The sequence below is a fragment of the Labrus bergylta genome, chromosome 7, assembly GCF_963930695.1.
Source record: "Labrus bergylta chromosome 7, fLabBer1.1, whole genome shotgun sequence".
Lineage (NCBI taxonomy): Eukaryota > Metazoa > Chordata > Actinopteri > Labriformes > Labridae > Labrus > Labrus bergylta.
The window spans coordinates 4,930,678-4,953,994 of NC_089201.1; the positions used below are offsets into that span (position 1 = coordinate 4,930,678).

Here is a 23,317-nt window from a genome sequence, read left to right on the forward strand (position 1 = left end):
ACAAGGCAGGTCATCCTCTATATGGTCTTTGAATTCAACCTGACCCCTCCTCACGAGCTTATCTTATATCAGTTCTGAGGAAGTCCTCGAGAAAAGTCTCAGACAGATTCATCAAGCTGCTCTATAAACTGCTGATTTGTTTGCACCTCTGCTCTTAAACTGAAGATGCCATGTCCTCCTAAGCTGGACGCTCGTGCATGTTGTTCCTAATTCGAAAAGAAAACAACTCTTTAATGCTTGCTTAATAAGGACAGGAGACGGCAGGGCTGTGTGCACACACAGAAGTCACACAGCTGAGAGACTCCAGGAATGCCCACATGAAAATATAAATATGGAAGTTCACTGCAAATGTCAGACGACTGTAAACGTTCTGATATGAAGGAAAATGCTGCTGGACTTAAAACAATAACAGGCTGATGAATTGGAATATTTGGTATAGAGTCAATTTGTCATTATATAAAATGTTGAGTGCAAAGTCCTGCAGTGCGTCGAGTGTCCACTTGAGGCTGACTGCAGAAACACAGGAAGTCACATACACACAACAGGCAAAAAAGCAGTTCATACAGCATAAGTTAACATGTTTACAGCCTGGTACAAAAAACAGAATAGGTCTGATTAGTTATTGTCATCACTGGCACACACTGATTAACCGGTGAATTTTTTTTAAACGGCTCTGTTTTGATTTTATGAACGATACGTGTTACTTGTAGTTAGGGGCGTAGCTGACATGATTGACAGGTGGGCGCGATGTAACGGTTCATCGAGAGGCTTAAAACCCGCCTCAGCTCCAGCTCTCAGTCTGTCATTAGGTTGACTGAAAGTTACACTGAGACAGCATTTCCAGCATGATGGCTGCTGCCGATGATTCTCCTGAGCCCCCTGCAGGAACAGATGTCTGACGTCACTCAGGTTTCATCCATTAATATTTACAGTCTCTGGTGTCCTCTAGCAGTGCTACTTTAACAAAGCTTGACCTTCACTTGTTTGAGCTTGCTTGTTATGTCACATTACATTATTCACCATATATTGTTTGGCAGATTCTTTTGTTGCAAACAGCTCGTAATAAAGTTATGAACTCAAAAGGATTATAAAAAATAATTTGAAGTGATACCCCCATAATAAACACATGAGAGCATGTTAGAAAGTTTGATTGCAGGTGATCATTTCTAAGAGAGAGGTGAGATTGTCAGCATGGGATGACAAAGTTGCAGTCAGAAAAACCTTGTTGTTTTCAGCTTGCTGCGAGTGACGGGCAGTCATCATAAAAGCCATAGCTCTCTCTCTTAAAGCCGGTCGATAACGTCTGCATCCCTCCGTCTGTAGTGTCTGATCATTGGTGCGGGACCATGTGGCTTACGCACAGCCATCGAGCTGGCCTTCCTGGGGGCCAAAGTGGTGCTGTTGGAGAAGAGAGACGCCTTCTCCCGGAACAATGTGCTGCACCTTTGGCCCTTCACCATCCAGGACCTCAGGGGCCTCGGGGCAAAGAAGTTCTACGGGAAGTTCTGTGCTGGTGCTATCGATCATATCAGTGAGTACACGAGTGCACGTTTTATCTCCTCTGCTTAAACCACGTCTATACTGTGTTTGACACATTTGAGGGGTTTTGTAGTTCACATGGCAGTCAGATTTCATCCTCCTTTTCTGTGTTGTTTTGAAGGTATTCGTCAGCTTCAGCTCATGCTGCTAAAAGTGTCTCTCCTGTTGGGCATTGAGATCCACGTCAACGCCGAGTTCAAGGGTCTCATCGAGCCCCCGGAAGATCAAGAAGGTGAAGGTAAGCGAGTCAAACTGCTGCCAGACGAGCTGAGGAGAAATGAACGCAGACTGAATATGTGTGATGTCAGAGATGTGTCTGTCAATGCCTCTAAGCTGGCTCTGTTGAGACATATTTTCCTGATTACATACTCTGTGTTTTTGTTAGGGATAGGTTGGAGAGCTGAGGTCCACCCCAGGACACACCCTGTCAATGAGCTGGAGTTTGATGTCATCATCGGAGCAGATGGAAGGAGAAACACGCTACCAGGCAAGGCTGCATGCTCTGACTCGGAGGAATGCTGGAGTTTAGTTTTTCAAAAGGCCAAACACACACACACAGCACTTTTTGTTTGGGAAAAAAAGATTGTGATCTCACTTGTGCACAGCCGTGATCCAGTACCTGACCTCACTCCCTTTCTCATAAATGAATGAGCACTTGTGCACATTCTGTGTGTGTGTGTGTGTGTGTGTTTGTTTGTGTGCGGCTGCTACGTTCAAAGTGTGAGTCTGATGGCTCTCCCTGCAGAGTAGGAATTGTTGAATTGTCAGTCTGTTTTCCTCACACACACACACACACACACACACACACACACACACACACACACACACACACACACACACACACACACACACACACATACACACACACAGACAGCCGCACTGGCAAAAGGAACCCCCTGTGGAGTGAAGTACCATGACCCCTCTCTGTTCAGCTGACTGCTGCATCAGTGAAGGGAAGCAGCCGGCTCCCTCTGGGATAACCACGAGCTCCAGTCTCACAGCGTGAAACAGTAGATCGCTGTTTACATTGTCATGAAGCAGAACATCTGGTACAGTGTGTCGTCATGAGCTGCTAAACCTCGCTCAGTGATTTGAGGTTTGGCTCTCTTGTTTTTTCACAGAACAGATCTTGACCTTGAGGCCTGCTTCCTCGTTCTCTTGTGACTTTCCGCAGGGTTTCGACGTAAGGAGTTCAGGGGCAAACTCGCCATCGCCATCACTGCTAACTTCATCAACAGGAACACAACGGCTGAGGCCAAGGTCGAGGAGATCAGCGGGGTGGCCTTCATCTTCAACCAGAAGTTCTTTCAGGACCTCAGAGAAGCAACAGGTCGGTCTCAGAAAAAACACTGACGTTCTTTTCTTTCCTCGAGTGCTCGAGTTTTGGGATAAAGCTTTAAAAAAACAAATGAACAAATAAAAAAATGAACAGATAAAAAAACAAATGAGCACCGGTTTAGCTCAACCGGTGGAGCAGGTGCCAAATATACAGAGGTTTTAGTACTTAAAGCATTCTTGCTTTAATACATTTCTATTGTACTCGGTCCTCTCATATTTCAGGCCTCTCTTCAGCTGCCCCAAAAATTGCAAAAAAAAAAAAAAAAAGATAAAAAATGTCTGAAATGTAGGATCTCGAAGTGCTTTTATAAAGCCTCCGATCCTAAGGCCTGTGTTGGTGAAATGAAGGTAAACAGGACAACAGTCTGTCCCTGACTCGCTGTTCCAAATTTGTCAGCTCATCTGATTAAAATGCTTCACAATCAGATGAGCTGACCAACAGTTTAATGCTGACGTGACAATGTCCCAGGGGGCTTTGCTTCTGTGCTCTGAGTCGCGTAATTTCTCCTCTAACGACGACACAAACGGCCAGCCGGAGCAATAAGGAAAGCGATTCTGTTTGTTGCTTGACAATGCATCTCTCTGCCGCTCTCTGTAGGTATTGACCTGGAAAACATCGTCTACTACAAGGACGACACGCACTACTTTGTGATGACTGCCAAAAAACAGAGCCTGCTGGAGAAAGGAGTCATTCTGCATGTGAGTCATCAAAGACCAGAGCCTGGCGCCCACCGTGTGTTGTGTTGGTTTCAGACATGATTGTGATTCTCTGTCCGGCTCTCTGCTGCAGACATGAAGTCCATCCGCACGCACACAGAGAGAAAAACAGTCAGTATGTTTACATGGTGTTGAAGTTGATTTATTGTGTCAGACTGGACTTTTAAAATACATTTAAACACCTTAGTGTGACTGAAAATGTACCACATTTTGACTGCAACATCTAGACATCGTCTGTGGAAGTTCTGAGTCAGCCAGGTCATGGTACATTTAAAGCTTGATTCAAAGGCTAGCTCCAATGACCCCAAAGACCCACAGAAGACCGGTGGTGTTAATGACTCTAGGTGAATCTAGGTCAACGACTCAGCTAACGACTCTCATGTGAGTCATCCTTGATCATTAGCATGCTAATGATCCATGGAGGCTAACATTTCCAACTAAGTCCACCAGTTATTTTAGAAACTGAAGAAACCTTTCGGAGCATGGGGGGAAGTCAACCAATAAATTGCGACCCAAATTTCTGATATTTTTTCAAGCAATTAGATTGATTTATTTTTAAAAAAGTGGAGGTTTGGACCAAGACGGTACAAACAACAAAAATACTTTGCTGCACCGGGCTTTGACCCAGAAGTCCCAACAGCATATATGCGTTGAAGAAAGTAAGACAAAAGTATGAGCATGTCGAGTGCGAGGGCGAGAACCACGCATTTATGGACGGACGAGGAGACACAGTTTATGTTGAAGGAGTTTGTTCACATGCGACCAGTTTGCTGCTTGGTGACTTGTTTTTTCTTTTTTTTAATTGTTTGGTATATGATGCAATAGGTCAACCAGAAGGAGCTCCAAAAGTGACTAGCTGTAAGGTGAATACCGCCACCTACTGTAGTGGAGTCGTGCATGCTGTCATTAATAAATCGATTCTCTCGCGGTGCTTGTAAACTGAGACACGGACATGAGTCAAGTTAAATCACATCACCGATCTATGACCTTCACTTTACCGTGCAGGTAAACAGGCTGACTTTCATTTAATCTGTTAATACAAACTGTTACACGATTAGTCTAACAAAGACAGCCTTCAAGGACAAGCGGCCGACTCAAGCACACTAACTCCTCACACTTGTTTCCTCTTTGCTCGACCACTTTCCACAGGAAACAGGAAAGACCTTTTTTACAGTCTTTGTCATGTACACAAGTAGTTAGAGCGATTTTTTTGTATTTAATAGCCTTTTATTTTAATTTGTTCTAAATCTAGATACAGTCTTGACTCTTATTCAGATCACTTGAGCTCTTCCCTGAGCATGTGTATGCAGGTCTGTGTTTGTTTTCACTGTGAGCTGATGGTATTCATATAGAGGTTTCTGTATGAGCTGAAGTCTGAAGCCAGAGGGGATGTAAGGGTATGCAGCCACACATAAATGAGAAGTCATAATTTACTGGAATAATTACCTCTGGAAGTTCCCCTTTAATAAAACGTCCTAGACATATCCTTTTATAGCAGTCATGTTGACTCAGCCCTGCCCCTCGGAGAGGGTGAGAGGAAGGATGGGGGGGAGGCACGGCAGAAATGTGACGAGTCGTCACAGTTCAAGGCAACACCACAAGTCAGAAAACCAAACCACCCCTCATTCATATGTTCCACTGCCCTGCCTTTCCCCTCACCCACCCTCAGCACCATCAACAACCAGGGAATTTAAAGTTGGAAGACTGTGCTTCTCACCGCCCTCTGTGAAAACATGTCGTGATGAAAGTATGCAGCGATTTGATGCTACATGTTGGAGAGACTTGTGAACTGAACGGTTTATTCCATTACAAGTGTTTGGGCCTCTTAGTAGAGCTGTTATGAAGTCTAACAGGGGCTTCAGCATATAAAGCCTGTCCAAATTCTATTCTGAATCTATTTAGAGGAGAGTCCAATGCCTGAATTGCACAAATACCTTTGTAATGTTTTGGTACCAAAAGACTTCCCCTCCCCCTCCAGGCCTGAGCATAGTTACCTCTTGTACATAACGTCGTCATGAAGCACATACGTAGTCTTGAAGCATGCTCAGCTTACAAGACAGGTGGACAATCATAAAAAAATACAAAAGGGACTTATTTGTGGCTTATTTTGAGTGGTTTTGGTCAGATACCACCGTAACACTCCGGGATTTCTCGGTAATGGAGAGCAGTGATCGATTATACTTCATGTCCACGTTGCGGACCTGTACTTGTACTTATGCATGTACTGCACCTTGTCAAAAAACACTACTTCTAACCGTGCCAGGGCCAAGGGAGTGTACTGTACTTGAGCACGGATCTGAGCACTCACACTCGTCAAACGAGTTGGACATTGGGGGTCAAATGTGCTGGGGCATGGTACAGATTATGTAGTGTGAGAGAGCGCTCTCAGACATTGTAACCTTGTTTCAGTGTCTTATATTTTCACAAGATCTAATCCTTCATCTTTATCTAGATCGTTCTGAATAATTACATTTCATATTGGACTGCAGTACCCATTTTAAACACTAGGGGTCAGAGTTACATATTGCTCCTTTAAAGTCTGGGTAAGTTAGGTAGGATTAGTTTGAGGACCTAAGTTGTGTCTCATTAAATGTTTTAGTTTTTACCTAAATGGTTCCTCTAACCTTCTCTCTCTCTCTCTCTCTCTCTCGTCTCTCCCGCAGGACTACGCAGACACAGAGATGCTGCTGTCCAGGGCGAACGTGGACCAGGCCGCGCTGCTCTCTTATGCCCGCGAGGCTGCAGACTTCTCCACCAACCAACAGCTGCCCAAGCTGGACTTCGCCATCAACCATTACGGCCAGCCCGACGTAGCCATGTTCGACTTTACCTGCATGTACGCCTCAGAGAACGCCGCCATGGTGCGCCAGCGCAACGGCCACAAGTTGCTGGTGGCGCTTGTAGGTGACAGCCTGCTAGAGGTGAGGGGTTTATCGTTTCATCACAGCTCCATGGGTTTGTTCTTTTAAATGCTCGAGTCCTCTGTGGCCATATTTGGTTGTTGAATGTGGTCTTGGCTGTTTCCCCCCCTCAGCCCTTCTGGCCCATGGGCACTGGCATCGCGCGAGGATTCCTGGCAGCCATGGACTCCGGCTGGATGGTGAAGAGCTGGGCTCAGGGAAAAACTCACCTCGAGGTTCTGGCTGAGAGGTGAGGATGAGGAGACACTGATGCACACACACCAGACTCCCCCTGCTGTTGCACACACACACAAATCCATGTTCTCTCTCTTCAAACACGCCCTTTTATCTCTAAGTGCTTTACCAGGAAATGTGCCTGTGTGTGATTTGGAGCATCAGTCCCACCTCTGCTAGCACTAATGCAGTAAGAGGTTCTGTTAAGAGCTAAATGGAATGTGACTCCTCCACTGTGCAGTCTCTCTCTGCTTCATAACAATGTTCATGTTTTCTTCTCCTCTAACACTTTCTCTTTCTGCGTTCCTCCCAACAATAACACCCTAAATACTTTTCTTGATTTTTTTCCCCCCTCTTTGCTTCAGGGAGAGTATTTATCGTCTGCTGCCCCAGACCACGACAGAAAACATCAGTAAGAACTTCAGTCACTACAGCGTGGATCCCACCACACGTTACCCCAACATTAGCCTTAACTTCCTCAAGCCCAGCCAGGTGAGTGTCCAATATTTGAGTCCTCAGTACTTAACATGATGCGATATATATGAATTTGGGATGTGTAGTCATTCTGTGTGTGCGTTGCAGGTGAGGCATCTGTGCGACACGGGAGAAACCGGGGAAATGCGCATCGAAATAGAGAACGTGATCAACTCCTCAACCCCCAAGCTGGCCAGGAATGGTTTGTATCTTTCTGCTTGTTCATAAAGATTAAAAAACAGTTCGATGAGAGTAGGTTGTTTTCTGCAATCACTGATGCTCAATTGTAATCATGAACTATTTTCACTCTAGACAATTTTCTGCTTGACAAGCAGCTGCAAGGTAACACAAAGCCCAAATGCATGGTGTTGCTTTTTCAGGGATTCCTGATAGTTCTAACAGGTTTAATGTTTACCTGCCGTGCACTAAAAGGACCAGTGGAATGATGGAACATGTTGATGGACCTATTGCAGCCCCTGAATTTATTAATGCCCATACTAACCCAATCTTAGACACATTCAAGCTTCCTGGTTCAATTCAACATATATTGTCCATTAAAGATCTAAGCTTGATCCAAAGACAACTGTACCAGAAGCCGGGTACACTCTAACCATTTTGGACCCGATTCCCCCCCTTCTGACTAAAGTCAGCAAAGGTCCAACTTTAAGATGCTTCCAAAGATGATCTGTCCAGATTCTCCCGTGGTGTGAGGTGTGTTAAGAGTAATTTCAACCTCCCCGATCTGCTCGGAAGAAGGTCGGGGCCGCCCCGATTTGAGATCGTAGAAATGTGACAATTCACAGAGTCCATGCTCGGCTGTCCTCAGTGTTCTCCCCACACTACAGGACAATAGCCAATAGGAAAGCAAGCTGACTGAAGCAGGAAGCACAACAAACATAACCATGGCGACGACAGCAAACGCGAAGCATAAAGTTAGATGGATGTCATAAATTCAACGTGTCTGTAGAACAAACCACAAGCCAACTGAGGAGGAAACTTGTTGCAAAATGTTTACCGTAATGGATGTACTGGCTAACAGCTAGCCACATGTAGCTTGACTCTCTTGTTTGTTTACTCATTATATGCGTTTGACCGTGCGAGATTACGAGTTTTGAAAATCGAGACTGTGGTTGTTGGTGAAAGAATAGGTTGGTGTGTGATGTGCTGAGTTAGTCATCTCGTTGCTCTCCACACACTATGAGATCTGAAATGTTAAATCTGTGTGGACTCTCTCACATTTTCAAAATCGTCAGAGACTTTAAAAATCTTCTTGTGTGGCCAGGCCTACATTGAAGAGCTTAAAGATGTTTCACCCCTCCTCCTAAATGTCCACCAGTTATTTTAGAACTGAAGAAGCCTTTCAGAGGAGAGGTGAAACATCTTCAACTACAGGTAAGTCCAGTTGCCTTTGGATCAGGCTTTGATTTCACCATGACCTGGATGCCTGAGTGCCTACATTAAAGACTTCTGCATCCTCTCCTAACATCTCACTTGCATCCTTTTTCCTCCCTTACACCCGTCATTTTCTCACAGTTGGTAATGTGTCCTTGCTGGCTGTTTGAAACCCCTACTAACATGAATTATAGATGAAAAACTTTGCAATCCTTCGCTCAGCTGTGCCCTGAACATGGCCATGAGATTGCCCAAGCGAGAGATGTGTAGTGCTGCCCAGAAACACAGTTTACATCCAGATCCTGTTTAATCTGCTGCCTTTAACCCAAACCTTTCATTTTCTCTCTCTGCCATGCTCAGAATCCATAGCTCGATCCAGTAAGCTGCTGAACTGGTGCCAGAGACAGACGGAGGGCTACAGGAATGTGAAAGTAACAGACCTCACCATGTCTTGGAAGAGCGGCCTGGCCTTGTGTGCGCTCATACACCAATACAGACCTGATCTCATGTGAGTTTCTGGAAGTCAAACGCGTTGGTAAATGTGTCAACTGTGCAAGTAAACATCCGCTACTCTGCAAAGTGAAAGGGTTAAATCTGCGGCTGAGTTTGGAACGACCGGCCGGGCTCGGTTTATTGTTTGAGAATGATGTTTATTGTCTGGTTGGGACCTTGGTTATTCGGTTGTTTATCACTGTAAACGAGGTGACAGCTACCAGTCAGAATAGCCTCTCGGGCCCCTTAAGGGAGCGCTTCTTATGTTCCTGCGTTCTCTCCCACACACACACACACACACACACACACACACACACACACACATAACGACACACACATAGACACTGTACTTACCGTCACACACTGGATAAACAACACAGTCTCCATCCGCATGTCTAATGTAGTTTGTTTCCCTCTGGAGACAAGGTGGCAATTAACATCATAAGCTATTAGTGTGTGTGTGTGTGTGTGTGTGTGTGTGTGTGTGTGTGTGTGTGTGTGTGCGCTGTCTGACCTTTACAAGGCCGTGTAGCAGTTGTGCTCTGCTGCCTTTGATGGCCACATGATGGGAGGAGGTGGGGGGGTGATGAGTGGAGGAGGTACCATGGGGATAACTGATCCCGTGTGCACGTTGAGGAGACTGATGGTTGCGAGTGTTTGACTGAATGTTTTCATGCTAATGCTTCAGAGTGGGCTTTACGTGCAGCTGAGATGTATCGATGATCACTGTTAATGGTCTTTTCAGCCGCAGTGTAATGACATTTACAGTAATGCTTTCCACAACATGCTCAGCAGCAGAGATGCTTCATGATTAGTGCTAAATGCATCCTCAGTAACGGGTCAGTTCCATTATCTCCAATAGGGCTGTGTGATAAATCCAAATGTCGTTGTGATCGCAATGTGAGCATTCACAACGAACACATAGCAAATAAAAAGTAAGATGACAATCCAGTTTGATTAGAATCATCTGAAAAGTGTTCAGTAGTGAATGTGTCGCCTTTTATTTAGTAAAAAACCCTGTCCTTTATCTGCCCTGTCTCATCCTCACTTTGTCTCTCTCTCTCTCCTGCACTCAGTGACTTTGATTCCCTGGACGAGCGAGACCAGGAGAAGAACAACCAGTTGGGTTTCGACGTGGCGGAGCGGGAATTTGGCATCTCGCCCTGCATGACTGGCAAAGAGATGTCCTCTGTGGTGGAGCCCGACAAGCTCTCTATGGTCATGTACCTCAGCCAGTTCTACGAGATGTTTAAGGACACAGTGCCACCCGGAGGTGAGAGCGGGTGCTACAGTCGGGCTGCTTCCACTGTGATCTGGTTTTTCAGAGTGTACAGATGTTGTCTTCTGACAGATGTAGTTATAACATAATTATCTATTACCCTGAGAGGATTTGAAGTGCTTTGTCATGCTCTTAATCCTTCTTTTTTTTCTTCTGCTCAGATAACCAGAACTTGAGTCCAGAGGAGAAGGCAGCACTGATATCCAGCACCAAGTCTCCCATCTCCTTCTTCAGCAAACTTGGTCAGAGCATAGCAATTTCCAGGAAACGAAATCCCAAGGTCAGAGTCTCAGAAATGTCTGTAAACCCCCCCCCCCCTTGTTTGAGCCTTAACATTTAATGCTTGTAGCAGGAGAAAGAAATAACTTGTGATGTGTCACCAACAGGATAAAAAGGAGAAGGATGTTGACGGTTTGGGGAAGAGAAGAAAAACGAGCCAGACTGAAGAGGTGAGTCGTTTCTGACAGCAAAGCGTCTCCGATGTTGAGCTGGAGATGAATGTTCGAGCGGTCAATCGAATCACTCCCTCCAGACAGCAGCAGGCTAACAAATGCCACTGTTTTTCTTCTTTGTCACAGGAGGAGGTATCCAGGAGCGGCCGTGAAGACAGGTCAGCCGTCCTGTCGGAGAGAAAGATGGACTCCTGCGCCGGGGGGAACCACAACAAAGTCAAGGTCATGGCCACTCAGCTGCTCGCCAAGTTTGAGGAGAACGCCCCGCAGCCTTCAGGACTAAAGAGACAGGTACGGAGGAAGGGATGTGGTTCCTTTGAGAAAGGGAAAAAAGCTTCAATTGATGGAGCAGTTTTGGTACTTTTCTTTCATGTGGTGTGTTTTTCCTCCCTTTCAAAGCCTGATGATAATGTGGATTTCATGCTGTGCAGAAGAAGCCACGGCCTCTAGTCTCATGATTGCCAAGCCGTAGGCCGCTGCTTTAATGAGCCCAGGTCCAGAATGCTAATAATGGGCAGGCTGGGTATTGTTCTGGGTCTCGTAGGCAGCCTCACAGTGCTGACTGAGCTCTGAAGGCTCGGGGTGAATCGGTTGACAGAGCTTTGGTTTGCTCGCTGGGTGCAGAGTGGGAGGGAGGAGTGGGCTACAGGACACTAGACAGTATTGTTGTCCAGCTTCTGCTGTTTGAGAAAATGTTTCTTTTACTGGGTTTCGTCTACGAGCTCATTCGGCTTGGACTGATTCTTAAAATCAGTGATGATTATCAAGTTAGTAAAAAACAAGTGAGCAAAGGTTGTCTGGATTTTTGTTATTTTTATCTCGTAAGTACCAAAGAGAACCAAAGTTATGAAAGAAGAAACAGATAAACAGTCATATTTTCAACCTAAAGCTGCAGCGAGAAGAGAGAGAGAGAGAGAAAGAGAGAGCGATAGTACAGTGTTGGGTGATCAGGTAGAGAGAGTGAGCGCAAATAGTTACAAACAAAGTGGTGAAAGAAGAAGAAACAGAGAAAGAAGATGTGATTTTCTGATTGTTTCACAGCGCTTCCATCTAAAGATCGTAGAAACACATCAACACCTTCACACAATCATGCTGGATTTTGTTTGATTGCTCCTGAAGTCACTCTCCTTTGATTCACTGGTGGGAAAAACGTTTAGTCCCCTTAGCATCTCACCAAAATGCCCACGTTAGCGCAAGTGTCTGTTGCAAACAGATAGAGAGCGCAGGACTGAGACAGCGATGTCACCTGGTACCTAAATGTTTGTGGACTGTTGACTGTAAGCTTTAAACCCTGACACAGATTCAGTGTCCTAAATGAGAAAACACAGATAGAGAGCAGAATTAGTGTACATTATTTTAAGTTCAGGAAAATCTTTTTTTATTTTAAATTAAGATTTCGGCCGATATCAGCTTATCCAGTGACTACTGGTATCGGCTAATTTGATCTCAGATATGCGCAGTTATTACTTGATTTATTCACCAGTCAAAAATAGCATTTCATTTGAGTATCATTGTATTACACGAGCAGTTCTCTTTCACCAGCAGGGGGCGCTGTATGGATTACATCAAGCATCATCTCTCTCTAGAATGTCAAGCGTTGATGCATGTACATGTTCAGTTACTTACCAGCTGAGTGACCATCTTGAATTTGTTATAAATCTTTTCCACAAGTGTTTGATAACTGCATTTGAGGGATCAAATGTGTATATCTCTATTTCTATCTCTACTGTAGATCTAAGAAAGATAAATCGGCCCAATATCGGTATCAGCCCCAGGAATCCCATTTGGGTCAGGCTCTAATTAGCAATGTGTCAAATGTTAGTTCATATTCAGTGACTCTTTCTAATGTGCAGGTCGGAAATCAAACATAACTTTATGAACCAGTTATTTGTGCAAGGAGGTCATTTTTTGTTTCCATGGTATTTGCATCAATATTGTTTGATTTTTTTTACCGTCATTGTATCGAAAGTCAGACTTCTTGTATCATGACAAACCTGCAGAGTAAAATGAAGGTCTGTGTGAATTTGAAGGATAAATACTGCAGCAGCTGCTTTGCTAAAGACGCTTTGGGAAGCTTAATGTGTGTCCTCTATTTCAATGTTTTTATTGATGTTCATTCTGCTTGACATTTGTTGAGTTCCACCTCCAGTGTTGTTCTAAACTCTCAGCATGATCTTCTGAATCTGTCATTTCCTCATGACTTCTGAACACATACTTTCCAGCCACCGTGACCCGGTCCATCATTCACTTCCTTCTCTCTTGTTTTTCCTCCTCATTTTCCCCCCTCCCATCGTGGACTCTTGCATGACGCCTTGCATGGTCACTCTGGCCTCTTTACCGGCCTCTGCTCGCTGTCATTCATCTGACCACAAAGGGGGACTCTCTGCCTAATCTGGACCGCCTTTTGCCCCCGTCCCCGCCCCAAACCCCCATGAAAGAGCCAGTGCGCCTGGCACCTGTCCCCGCCTGGAGAAAGGTAAAGAGAGGAACCGGCCCACCTCAACCCCCCTTTAGAGACTAACAGCTAGTCTAACCATCTAACCAGACCACCTCGTAGTTCGTCATAGTCCTGGAAGAAACTTTGTGTACTAGTCTGAGATCACCTTCTTTGTAGAAGTCATTAGCTGCTGTTGTGTGGTTAACAACTTTGTGAGTGATTTGAACGTCTCAGGCAAACAGCTTACAGTGTGTGTGCAGTGTTTGCAGTGAGTGTGTGTGTGTGTGTGTGTGTGTGTGTGTGTGTTTGTTTGTGTGAGACACATAAGATTGCACAACCATCATGGTTTCTCCCGCTTGCTTCTCCCCTACCTGGTTCAGAGACGCACACAGCAGCAGGAGCAGCTGAGCCTCCGCTACAAAGAAATGGTCAAGTGTCAGACCCTGCCAAACAGAGGGGAGCAGGTACGCTTAAACACCCCGGCCTGGTAGTCCAACAACTCCTTCCACATCCCGTTAGGTTCAGATCCCCCCCCGCCCCCCTCTCCCTTACAGGTGGAAATGGATTAGCCTTCAAATCTAGAAGAAAGATGGGGAGGGAAGGTAGCTTCACTGAGCCAGGCCACATCTTAAAAAAGAACTGCATGTGCCGCGAGCAGTCAAATCAATCAGCCAAAACATCGGGGGAGTTCAAATGATTCATGACTCTAAAACCTTTCCAACAACCATGTGTTAGAAACATATCGAATAAAACATGGAGCCTAGTGTGCAGTGTAACAGATCCACCCTAAAAAGCAATGACAGCACATCAGGTGGAGAGTTTCTTAGTCTTAGTTTAGTAAAAAAAATGTAGACACCTTAAGTTTCAGACATGAAATGTTCATGTGGAAGAGTCATGTATAACACAGAAACAAAAATATTGTACAGGCACCTTTTTGTAGCTGTAGTGTTCCAGCTAAAGCTACTAGGAATGTGCACGGCTACACAATTAAACATTATAAATCGTTTGTTGCCAACAGAATAATAAGTCGGTTATACAACTTATTCATATTTTTTTTTAACAATTGTGGCCGCCTGCCACTAGGTGGGGCTGTAGCTCAGGTTAATGTGTACTGCCATACTGCCTTAACGTGTTACAACCTGGGTATAAACCAGCGCCGAGAATGAATTGTAGCGCGTAGCATGGAGCAGTTTGCCAACATTATTACCTGGAGAGGGTTGCAGCTGCTCGTCTTTTTTTAAGTTGTCCGTGCATCTTTTTAAAGGAACCTTTAAAAACAAGAAAAACGTAAACAGAAGCAGAGATTTTTCCTTCCATGATGTCTACCTTCCCCGTCTTTCTTGGTGCCTGTAATCATGACCTCAGAGCGTTTCTCTGCTGTCCTCCTGAACTCACTGTCGGAGTAGATAAAGTAGAAGTAGATGAAGTCAACTGGCCATTTGTTAGGCACCAACTTAACTTGTAGGTATGATGCTTCCTGATTAAATAGATCCAGTGCACCCCCGTCTGCAGCCTCATTAGGAGATCAGTCATAAGCAGCTGGTTGTCATCCTGCCTCTCTGTTCTCTCCTGTTAATACCAACATCAGCACATTCAAGTGTCAGATCCAGATAACTCCTGCTGATGCTGAGAAAGATGTCTGTTGTTTGGATTTTCAGTAGATAAAACACTTTTAATGAAAACCTCAAACTCTCCTGTTTAATGACTTTTAATTTAACTGCACACTCCCTGTCGGTTAGGGTTCCTCAGTGGGTTAGGAAATACAATAAGAGTCAGTGTGATGCAACTATACAGTTTATTACAGTTTATGAGTATAAATCCATACAAATACCGATGGTACAAATCCATTTAATGAAAATAAATAATGCAATACCTTTTTAAACCAGTAGAGGCCTTTTTTGGAAAATTATTATCAGGGTCACTTTTTAGAACAACCTCAAAGTGAAAAAGTATTACATTAATAAAGTTAAATAAGGTAAAGGAATGTTCTGAATTTTTAAAGGAAGATCGTACAGCTTTTTGATCCAGTAGATGTCGCTCTTGAGCTCCAGCATGAAACCAAAACAAACTGCTGTTTGGCCACACCTCCTCCATACTGAAGCCTCCGCTCTCCTCTCCCCTCCACTCGCATTGGCACGAAGGACTTCAGTGCAAGTAGCGTCCAACACTGTCCTCTGCTTGAGCTGCAATAACCTGTGTCCTGCATTGTTGTGTTAGCAGGCTAAAGTTAGCGCTCGTTTGATCCGCCTGATTTTTCTAAACTTTGATTAGTTTGCTCATGACAGTATAAGAGAAAGTTTAATAGCAGGAGAGGCGTCCACTAATATTCACAGTCTGTGTTTCTGACACACTAATACTATTAACCACTCAGCTTGTGATCAAATGATTTCAGCCCTCAGCCAATCAAAATGAATCATGCTTCTGTGAGCTACAACAAGTAGGAAGCGTGTTGACTTTCATGAAACAGCTCATCATTTTCTCCTTCACTCCTTCATCATCTTCTGCTGGATCTCATGTTCCTGTTCCTTCATCTCTCAAGGCCAGAAGCTGTGCGGACCAACTGTCCAGCTCGGGCTCTCGGAGCTGCCCAAAGAAAACCATTCTGCTCCCTTCCTCCTCCTCCACCTCCTCGCTCTGTCTCCACTCAGAGGTGACGCATAGTCTGCTGTGTCGTCTGTTTGTCTTCCTCTTTTTTGTCTCTCCAAGAGCATCTTTTTTGTTGTTGTTGTTGTTTGCTGTAAGTCAGATTGACCCGTGTAGTGAGTAGTGTAGCTGAAAGAAACAAAACACAGCATTTCCCCAATGAACTTCCTGGAGAGGAAACAGTCCTGTTTACTTCTCTGTGAGTAGGTAGTGTGTGTCATTATCAGAGGAGAGGCTTGTTTTCATGCTGAAGGGTGTGTCGTCGAGATGTGAAGGCTTGTGAGTAAATGCAGTCTCGGGGGGGATGCTGGGTAGTTTTTACTTATTGTCAGGCGCTGTCAGAGAATCGGCAAAACAAGCTGTTCTAAAACAAGAGCTTCAACAACTCCTTTTGTTAGAATCTGTTTTGCATCCAGAAAAAAACAAAAAAAAAAAACAAAGTGCTGATACGGTGTGTGTGTGTTTCTGCCTTCAAGCATTTGTGCAGAAGTCCAGAGGAAGAGGAACTTGAATACTACGAGATGCCTGTGAAACACGGGGTAGAGTAAATGCATGTGTGTGTGTGTGTGTGTATGTGTGCACAAATCTTTCTCTCTGTTGTTTCTGGTTATTTATTTTTTAAATAAAATGACTGTTGGAGTAGCTGTAAGCGGGGAGTCTTAAAAGCCAAATAAGGATTCTTTTGTGTATTCACTGCATCCAAAATCATCATCAAGTCTCAACTAGAGCTCCCTCAGCAGGGGTGGACTCCGCTTCACCTGACAGACCCGGGACCCGTTCACATACCGGGCATACAGGAGAGGGCTGACCGCCTAATCTCTAAGTTTAAGGGCAAACCTGACAGGCTGCCAAAGGTGAACACCCTGCATGTTTTTTTTGTTTTTGTTTGGTACATTCTTTGAGCCAACACTGTAAGTTAAGAGCACATCTATGGTTACTTGGTGTCTAATTCCTCCTTTCCGACGATTCCTCCTCTCTCCCTGGAGCCTAAGAAAAAGCCGACCCGTTTCTTTTTAGAGCAGTGGAAGTTATCCCGTGGGATGAGTGAGAGTCCAGCCTCACCACTTTCCTCTCCTGACTCCTCCAGAAAGGTCAGGTTTGGTGCTCTGTGGACGGAGACTCCCTCTGTTCTACATAGTCATGACCTCTATCGATTGTTCATCCTGAGTGGATTTAAGTGAAGCCTGTCGTTTCCTAGATATTTCTGTTGAAAGCGTCTCTAACTGAAGGGCGGGCGTTCATAGTTTACTCACCCACACGTACATATCTGCATAATTTAAAGGCTGTCTGCCTGAACTATGAAAATAATAGCTAACAAAACATCTAGGTCCTCCACCACAAGCACAAGCGTTTCTGGGAAGGACATTTTGTTTTTGAAAGGAGCAGATCATGACGTCATTTTCCCCTCTTTGCACATCTCTTCTGTGATTGAATCATCCATTTCTCTGCAGGAGCCGGCAGGGCCTCTGCACTCTGACAATCAAATGCCCTTATATGTGCTTAGTATTCAGGAGAGGGCTGAGCAGCTTGCCTCTCAGCTGGAGGGCAAAAAAGCCGGACCACAGGTGAAACACAGAAAGACCGTCTCTCTCATTTATACATGTTCAAAAAGGGAACACACAGCTACAGCAGGGTTTCTCTTTTGTTCTGTTTGACCAGGAGAACACAGACTGGTCATCTGTGTATCGCATATATGTAATATGAGGTACATTTTAGTGTGTCAACATTTAGCTACATGAAGCTAGTGACAACTGGAACCTGGAATAACTTTGAAATTATAATGAAGGAAAAAGTGAATATAAACACGATTAAAGGTCACATATTATGCAAAATACTCTTCTTCATGTGACACTAATATGTGTCTCTAGTCTGTCTACAAACCCCCCAATGATGAGAAAAGTCCATCCTCTCTGTCTTTTGTCTGCTCCACTTTTCAGAAAATGTGTGCTCAAACAGGCCGTTTGGAAATTTTCCCTTCATGACATCACAAAGGGCAGTAACCCCTCCCCCAGGTGGGTGACACTCCCACAGCTAGATGTTTGTTCTGCCCTCTGAGTCTGTCTTCTCACTGTAAACAATAGGGCATAGAGCGAGAAAGACCGAGACACCAAGCCCTTCCAGAGAGGGGGCGTGGTCAGACACAGCACATTTACATATTTAAAGGTACAGACAGAGAAACAGCCTGTTCTGAGCAGGGCTGAAATAGAGGGGTTTATAGACATGATCAAATATTTACAACAAGAAACTTCACACACATGTTTTGAGGAGCTCTGAGAGTTATTTACACTGGTTGAAAAGAAACATAATATGTGACCTTTAATTGAATATGAGAGGTAAAAAATAAAACATTACAGTCTCTCTGTTCAAGCGAGACCTGTGGCTGAACTACACTGTAGAGACAAAGCAGAGAAAAGAGATTTAAACTGTTTAAAATTTATGAGATTAAATCTTTAAGCTGTTAAAAGCTGGCTACACAGTAGACAAAGTTCCTTTTTCCGTGGTTAAGTTAATGAACTCTACTGGAAGTTACTTATTTTTTTTGAGAAATTAAAGTAGGGTCATATAGAAACAGGAAGTTAAGTACCCTTAAACCAGTACGAAAATTAAAAATAAAAGCATAACAAAAAATACTTGAATTGCAAAATAATGGAATTTCAAAAATGAAATTACTCAAGATTAACTATTTGAATTAAAATAATCATTTAACAGACTTAGTTTATTGTGATTGCTCATATTGTGATAATGATGAAAGTGCTGTTTATTGCACAGCAGTAGAAAAGTTTATCTTTTAACTGCTCCATCATCTTCTGCAGCTCATGCTCATGTGAACAACAGAAGAAATGAACGAACAGAAAACACACGACTCGTTCTTTTATATGAGTTAAGGTGATCCTTTGACCTTTGAACTGGAGTTATGAAAATTAAGTTTTAGGAGAGACATAAAGAACATGCATGTTACATAAACTAAGGTTAATGAAGAAAAGTGAGTAGTACAATATAACTTACATGCTGGTGTTTAACATGGAGGGAAAGAGGAAGAGAGTGTAGTCGTGTGATTTATAGAAAACAGTGTGCAATAAGTATTTAACTTGTCTCCTTTTTCCTCCATCCTGTGGAGCCTAAGAAAAAACCCTCACGTTTTTTTATGGAACAATGGCACCTGTCCCGAGCTCAGTCTCCCCCTGACTCTCCCCGCTCCACCTCCTCCTCCTCCTCTGACACCTTCAGACAGGTAGACCTTTCACGCCTGAAAGGAATGGACTGTGGTGACGCTAACACACCTGCACTGTTTCTAAACATGACCTAATCATCACAGAGTCTTGATTTTGAAGTTGTCTGATTGTTGTGAAATGTTAACAAACTGAATTTGCACCCCATAAATGTTTGAGTTTTTTGTTTTGTAATGAGTCATCAGCTGAGGGATGTGTCGTCCTTGACTGTGACTTTACCTGATCACATCAAAATATTCTGATCTGGGCGAGCTGTTATTTTCCCAAAGCAGTCTCTGTTGTTTGATTTGGATTGGAAGAGCAGCCTGGCAGCAGAAAAACCTTCATCTAGTGTAACTCCTATGTTGACAAGCACAGCTCCAACTGTGTCGTAGTAACAACTTACATAATTCAGCATGCCTGCAGCTCTGCAAGATCTGCAGTCTGCTCCAAGCTCATCCACTGTAACAGTTTGCATGAGTGAGGGGTCGCCTCATTTAACATGTGACCTCCATTCTTCTCATATACAGGATTTTAAAAAAGCTTTATATTAAAGACCAAAACACTAATCCTGTTGGGGGTTAATTCAGGATTCAAAGTCATGCTTGACAGCCTGTTGAATACAAATGTCACAAAAAACAATTTGAATCATCTCTTCCAGCAGATTCCTGAGTTTGATTTGAATACACAGAGCGCGTGCGTGCGTGTGTGCGTGTGTGTGTGTGCGCGTGTGTGCGTGCGTGTGTGCGTGCGTGTGTGCGTGCCGATTGTGTAACATGAACGCTGCTGCTACAGAAGCTCAGCTCCACTTAGCAGCTGTTATCTTCCAAAATGACGAGACATTTGATGTCTTCCTCTGAAATCCAGTCGTGCTCTTCGGTTGTGAGTCGTTGCACAGTGGAACCCTTTCCAATAATAATAATATAATGCCTGCACAGCTGAAACGCTCGATCGACCAAGCATGAAAACATTGCTATGTGACGTCTAAACATCCTGTCAGACACTATTGTTTCTCTTCTCGTGTCTCTGCTCGTATTGGTATGCTCAGTGATCCCCTCACACACCCCTCCTCACACTGTTTTCATGTTTTCTCTCTTCCTCATCCATCACTTTCTAACGTCTGTCCACCTTTTCTTTTCACCCCACTTCATGCTGTTGATAGCGCTATGTGAGGATGTACACAGGTGGAGTTAGCTCATTGGCTGAGCAGTTAGCCAATCAGCTTCAGTCTCAGGAAGACCCTAAACCCCTACCTGAAAAGAGGGATTCGGTAAGCCTGCTGTCCCAGAGGTAGAAGGCATGTGGCTGCACAGACAGAAGCCAGAGGGCGCTGTTTTCTCACATTTCATCAACACAATGACATGTTGTGGATACAGTGATGTGCTAGTTGTTCTGTCACAGTTTAACCCTTTATCCACCTCCCATTAGCTGTAGAAGTGTGTTTTTTTTTCTCAACAAGTACCTAACGTTGGGATAGTGATGTGTTGTTGTCAATGACTACTGATCAATAACATTGATTTGCTCTGTTGTGGTTTTTTTAATCGGTTATTAGTTAGTCCAATACCCAGACAGTGGCCTGGAGTGTGAGCTTTTTTCCCCTTCTCTCCTCTCCTCTTCCTCTCCTCTTCCTCTCCTCTCCTCTCCCCTCCTCTCCTCTCCTCTTCCTCTCCTCTTCCTCTCCTCTCCTCTCCTCTCCTCTCCTCTCCTCTCCTCTCCTCTCCTCTCCTCTTCCTCTCCTCTTCCTCTCCTCTCCTCTCCTGTTTCCCAAAACTCATCACTCCTGTATCCTTCCACAGGGCTCCCTCAGAAAAGAGTTCCCAGTCAACCTTGGTGGCAGCGACGTTTGCTTCTTCTGTCGTAAGCGTGTGTACGTGATGGAGCGGCTGAGTGCGGAGGGGAAGTTCTTCCATCGCAGCTGCTTCAAATGCGACTACTGTGGCACCACGCTACGACTGTCCTCCTACGCCTTCGATGTGGAGGACGGTGAGACTTACATTAAAATAGATGCTCTTTCTTTATTCTGTGTCTGCTATCCTTTAATAAAGTTTCGAGACTTCAGAGGCAGCTAAATTGATTTTTTTTTTTGGAACAACACCAGAGCACATTTTCAGTTTAAAATCAGAAATAGCTGTGCAATAACAGAGTTCGTAAAAGCTCTAAAGGGATTCATAGGGATATACGGAGGCTGTAGTGCTCCAAGCAGAGGACCCGGGTTTGAGTCTGACCTGTGGCATCTTTCCCACATGTCAGTCCCTAATCCTCTCTTTCCCCAATTTGCGACTCTATCCTCTGTCTGTCAAATAAAAGCGAAAAAAGCCCCAAAATAAATCTAACAAAAACGTGGATATATTGGAAATGTGCCACAATGAAATACAAAGGAAGTTATAAACAGCCTGCTGCAACACAGCCTAAATAGTTGGTCTAGAATTTTGGGGTGACTCCTGGGGTGGACAATCAGATTTAAATTGTGGCCCAGGCCACGCACGCCACACCCTAGCTCCGCCCCTCCCGCCCAGCCAAAGTGACCTGATACCATCCAGCTCATAGCACTTCTCACTACGCATTTCCTCACAGTACTTCCATTTAAATGACCCCAGAGGCGAGCTCATTCACATGATCCCATATCTTTCGTCTCTGGAACTCGTCCATTGTGCTCAGGGACAGGCGACAGATTGTTCATCGAGACAGAGAAGCTGTTTCTCAGTGTTAACCGTGGGACTAAAACCCACCGCTGGTCCGAGCCGAGACAGACAAGAGACGTTTTTATGAATCTAAACGACAAACACACAGTTTACTTCTAGGGATAAAGACAAAGTCTACGGACTCCTTGAGGTGTCATTTGCTGCAAATTCTATCCATAATTTGGATGTATTCATGCATTGCATTCATTTTCTCATGTGCTGTGTGTCTCTTTGTCCTGCAGGGAAATTCTACTGCAAACCTCACTACTGTTACCGTCTGTCTGGTTATGCTCAGAGGAAGAGGCCTGCTCCCTCGCCGGCTCCCATCACTGCTAAGGTACCTGGTCTGGTTTAGTAGATGAAATTCTGATGGAAGTCAAGAATGAGAATTCAGTCGTGAAGTTGATGTTCAAAGTGCAGTTAACATGGGAATAAGGTCTTTTCATGTTCTTGTGCTCTGACCTTCAAAGAGCACTTTGCTGCAAGGTGCTCAGAACCTGTCTTTCTTCCTTTTGCAGGACCACCAGGAACCCAGATCTCCCACAGCGACCGTAGATGCTCCCGGCAGGGCGATGGCAGCAGCAGCCCCCTCGGCCGACCTCCAGCCTTCAGGTACCCCACTTTCCTCTCTTGCTGTGGCGGCTGTTCCCAGCCGTCTGGCCAAGGGCGTTGGAGTCCCGCTGCGCACCCTCCGCCGCACGCTCTCCTGGACCTGCCACCAGGTGGCGCACAACCCCCTAGACTCTCCCTTCCTGTGCACCTACTGCATCTACCTCTTCTGCTGTTTCTCCATCAATGTCCTGCTCAACCTCCTCTAGCATGACTCTCTAGTCCCTCCTCTTTTCCCTCCTTCCTTACCTCCTTTGAATCTTGGCTTACTAATGTGAGTGGGACAGATAGCTGATTGTGTTGACTCACTGAGCCTGCAGAGTGTTCATGTACATCTTGTGATTCTTTGTCTCGGTGATTGATTGATTTTCCTGAAGATGCAGCATTCTTTCTCTTTCGGTCAGCAGCCTCTTTATGACCTGTGATTGGCAGACGCAGGTTGCTCTGGCAGCAGAATGAAGGGTGCATCTTAAACTTAATTAATTTTCTTGGCTTTGTGATTAAAAAAAAGAGTTGAGCAGAGTTCTTTCTGGTCAGCTCTCCAGGCTGCAGTATTTACTCTCTTGTAAAGCTTCCTATCATAGTTTTGAGATTGCAGCTTTATTTGACAAACAATATTGGTGAAAAAATTAGCATTTATCAATGAAGTCATATATATTAAGCTAACTGTGCAGCTGCTGCCTGTGTTTTTAATGAAAAGCCAAGCTTTCCTCTTCAGTGATTGTAACCTCTAGTGGCCTGTGACTGCTCTCTTTAAGCTCCTCCTCCTCTGTGACGTGTTTCTTTTAGAGCCTGCTTTGTGATGTGTTTCTTTCTCTCTGTAAGCTGTTTTGCACCCTCAGCCCCCCCCCTCCCCTTACTGAAACCCACCTTACTGTGATGAAGTGCCTGTATAAGTGCTTTTGTAAGCTTTACCTTTCC

General features: G+C 44.5%; 1 protein-coding gene across 18 annotated transcripts in view; it reads left to right on the forward strand.

The window, feature by feature from the left end:
- The window catches only part of mical3a (microtubule associated monooxygenase, calponin and LIM domain containing 3a), a 101,428-nt gene that overhangs the window by 49,055 nt on the left and 29,056 nt on the right, over positions 1-23,317 (forward strand). For 13 of the 18 annotated variants that reach the window (XM_065956533.1, XM_065956538.1, XM_065956536.1 and 10 more), the window contains 26 exons: positions 1,324-1,531; positions 1,661-1,777; positions 1,925-2,026; positions 2,714-2,869; positions 3,476-3,576; positions 6,258-6,515; positions 6,629-6,744; positions 7,094-7,220; positions 7,311-7,404; positions 7,515-7,544; positions 8,955-9,102; positions 10,163-10,359; positions 10,527-10,645; positions 10,752-10,814; positions 10,944-11,108; positions 13,192-13,293; positions 15,794-15,904; positions 16,374-16,436; positions 16,638-16,751; positions 16,884-16,988; positions 17,349-17,462; positions 19,016-19,129; positions 20,269-20,376; positions 20,903-21,089; positions 22,030-22,124; positions 22,306-22,399. In XM_065956533.1, coding sequence (XP_065812605.1) covers positions 1,324-1,531; positions 1,661-1,777; positions 1,925-2,026; positions 2,714-2,869; positions 3,476-3,576; positions 6,258-6,515; positions 6,629-6,744; positions 7,094-7,220; positions 7,311-7,404; positions 7,515-7,544; positions 8,955-9,102; positions 10,163-10,359; positions 10,527-10,645; positions 10,752-10,814; positions 10,944-11,108; positions 13,192-13,293; positions 15,794-15,904; positions 16,374-16,436; positions 16,638-16,751; positions 16,884-16,988; positions 17,349-17,462; positions 19,016-19,129; positions 20,269-20,376; positions 20,903-21,089; positions 22,030-22,124; positions 22,306-22,399 — 3,208 coding nt within the window. The remainder of the gene's footprint in view (positions 1-1,323; positions 1,532-1,660; positions 1,778-1,924; positions 2,027-2,713; positions 2,870-3,475; positions 3,577-6,257; positions 6,516-6,628; positions 6,745-7,093; positions 7,221-7,310; positions 7,405-7,514; positions 7,545-8,954; positions 9,103-10,162; positions 10,360-10,526; positions 10,646-10,751; positions 10,815-10,943; positions 11,109-13,191; positions 13,294-15,793; positions 15,905-16,373; positions 16,437-16,637; positions 16,752-16,883; positions 16,989-17,348; positions 17,463-19,015; positions 19,130-20,268; positions 20,377-20,902; positions 21,090-22,029; positions 22,125-22,305; positions 22,400-23,317) is intronic. The other 5 variants (XM_065956549.1, XM_065956550.1, XM_065956535.1 and 2 more) reach the window with 4 other exon arrangements.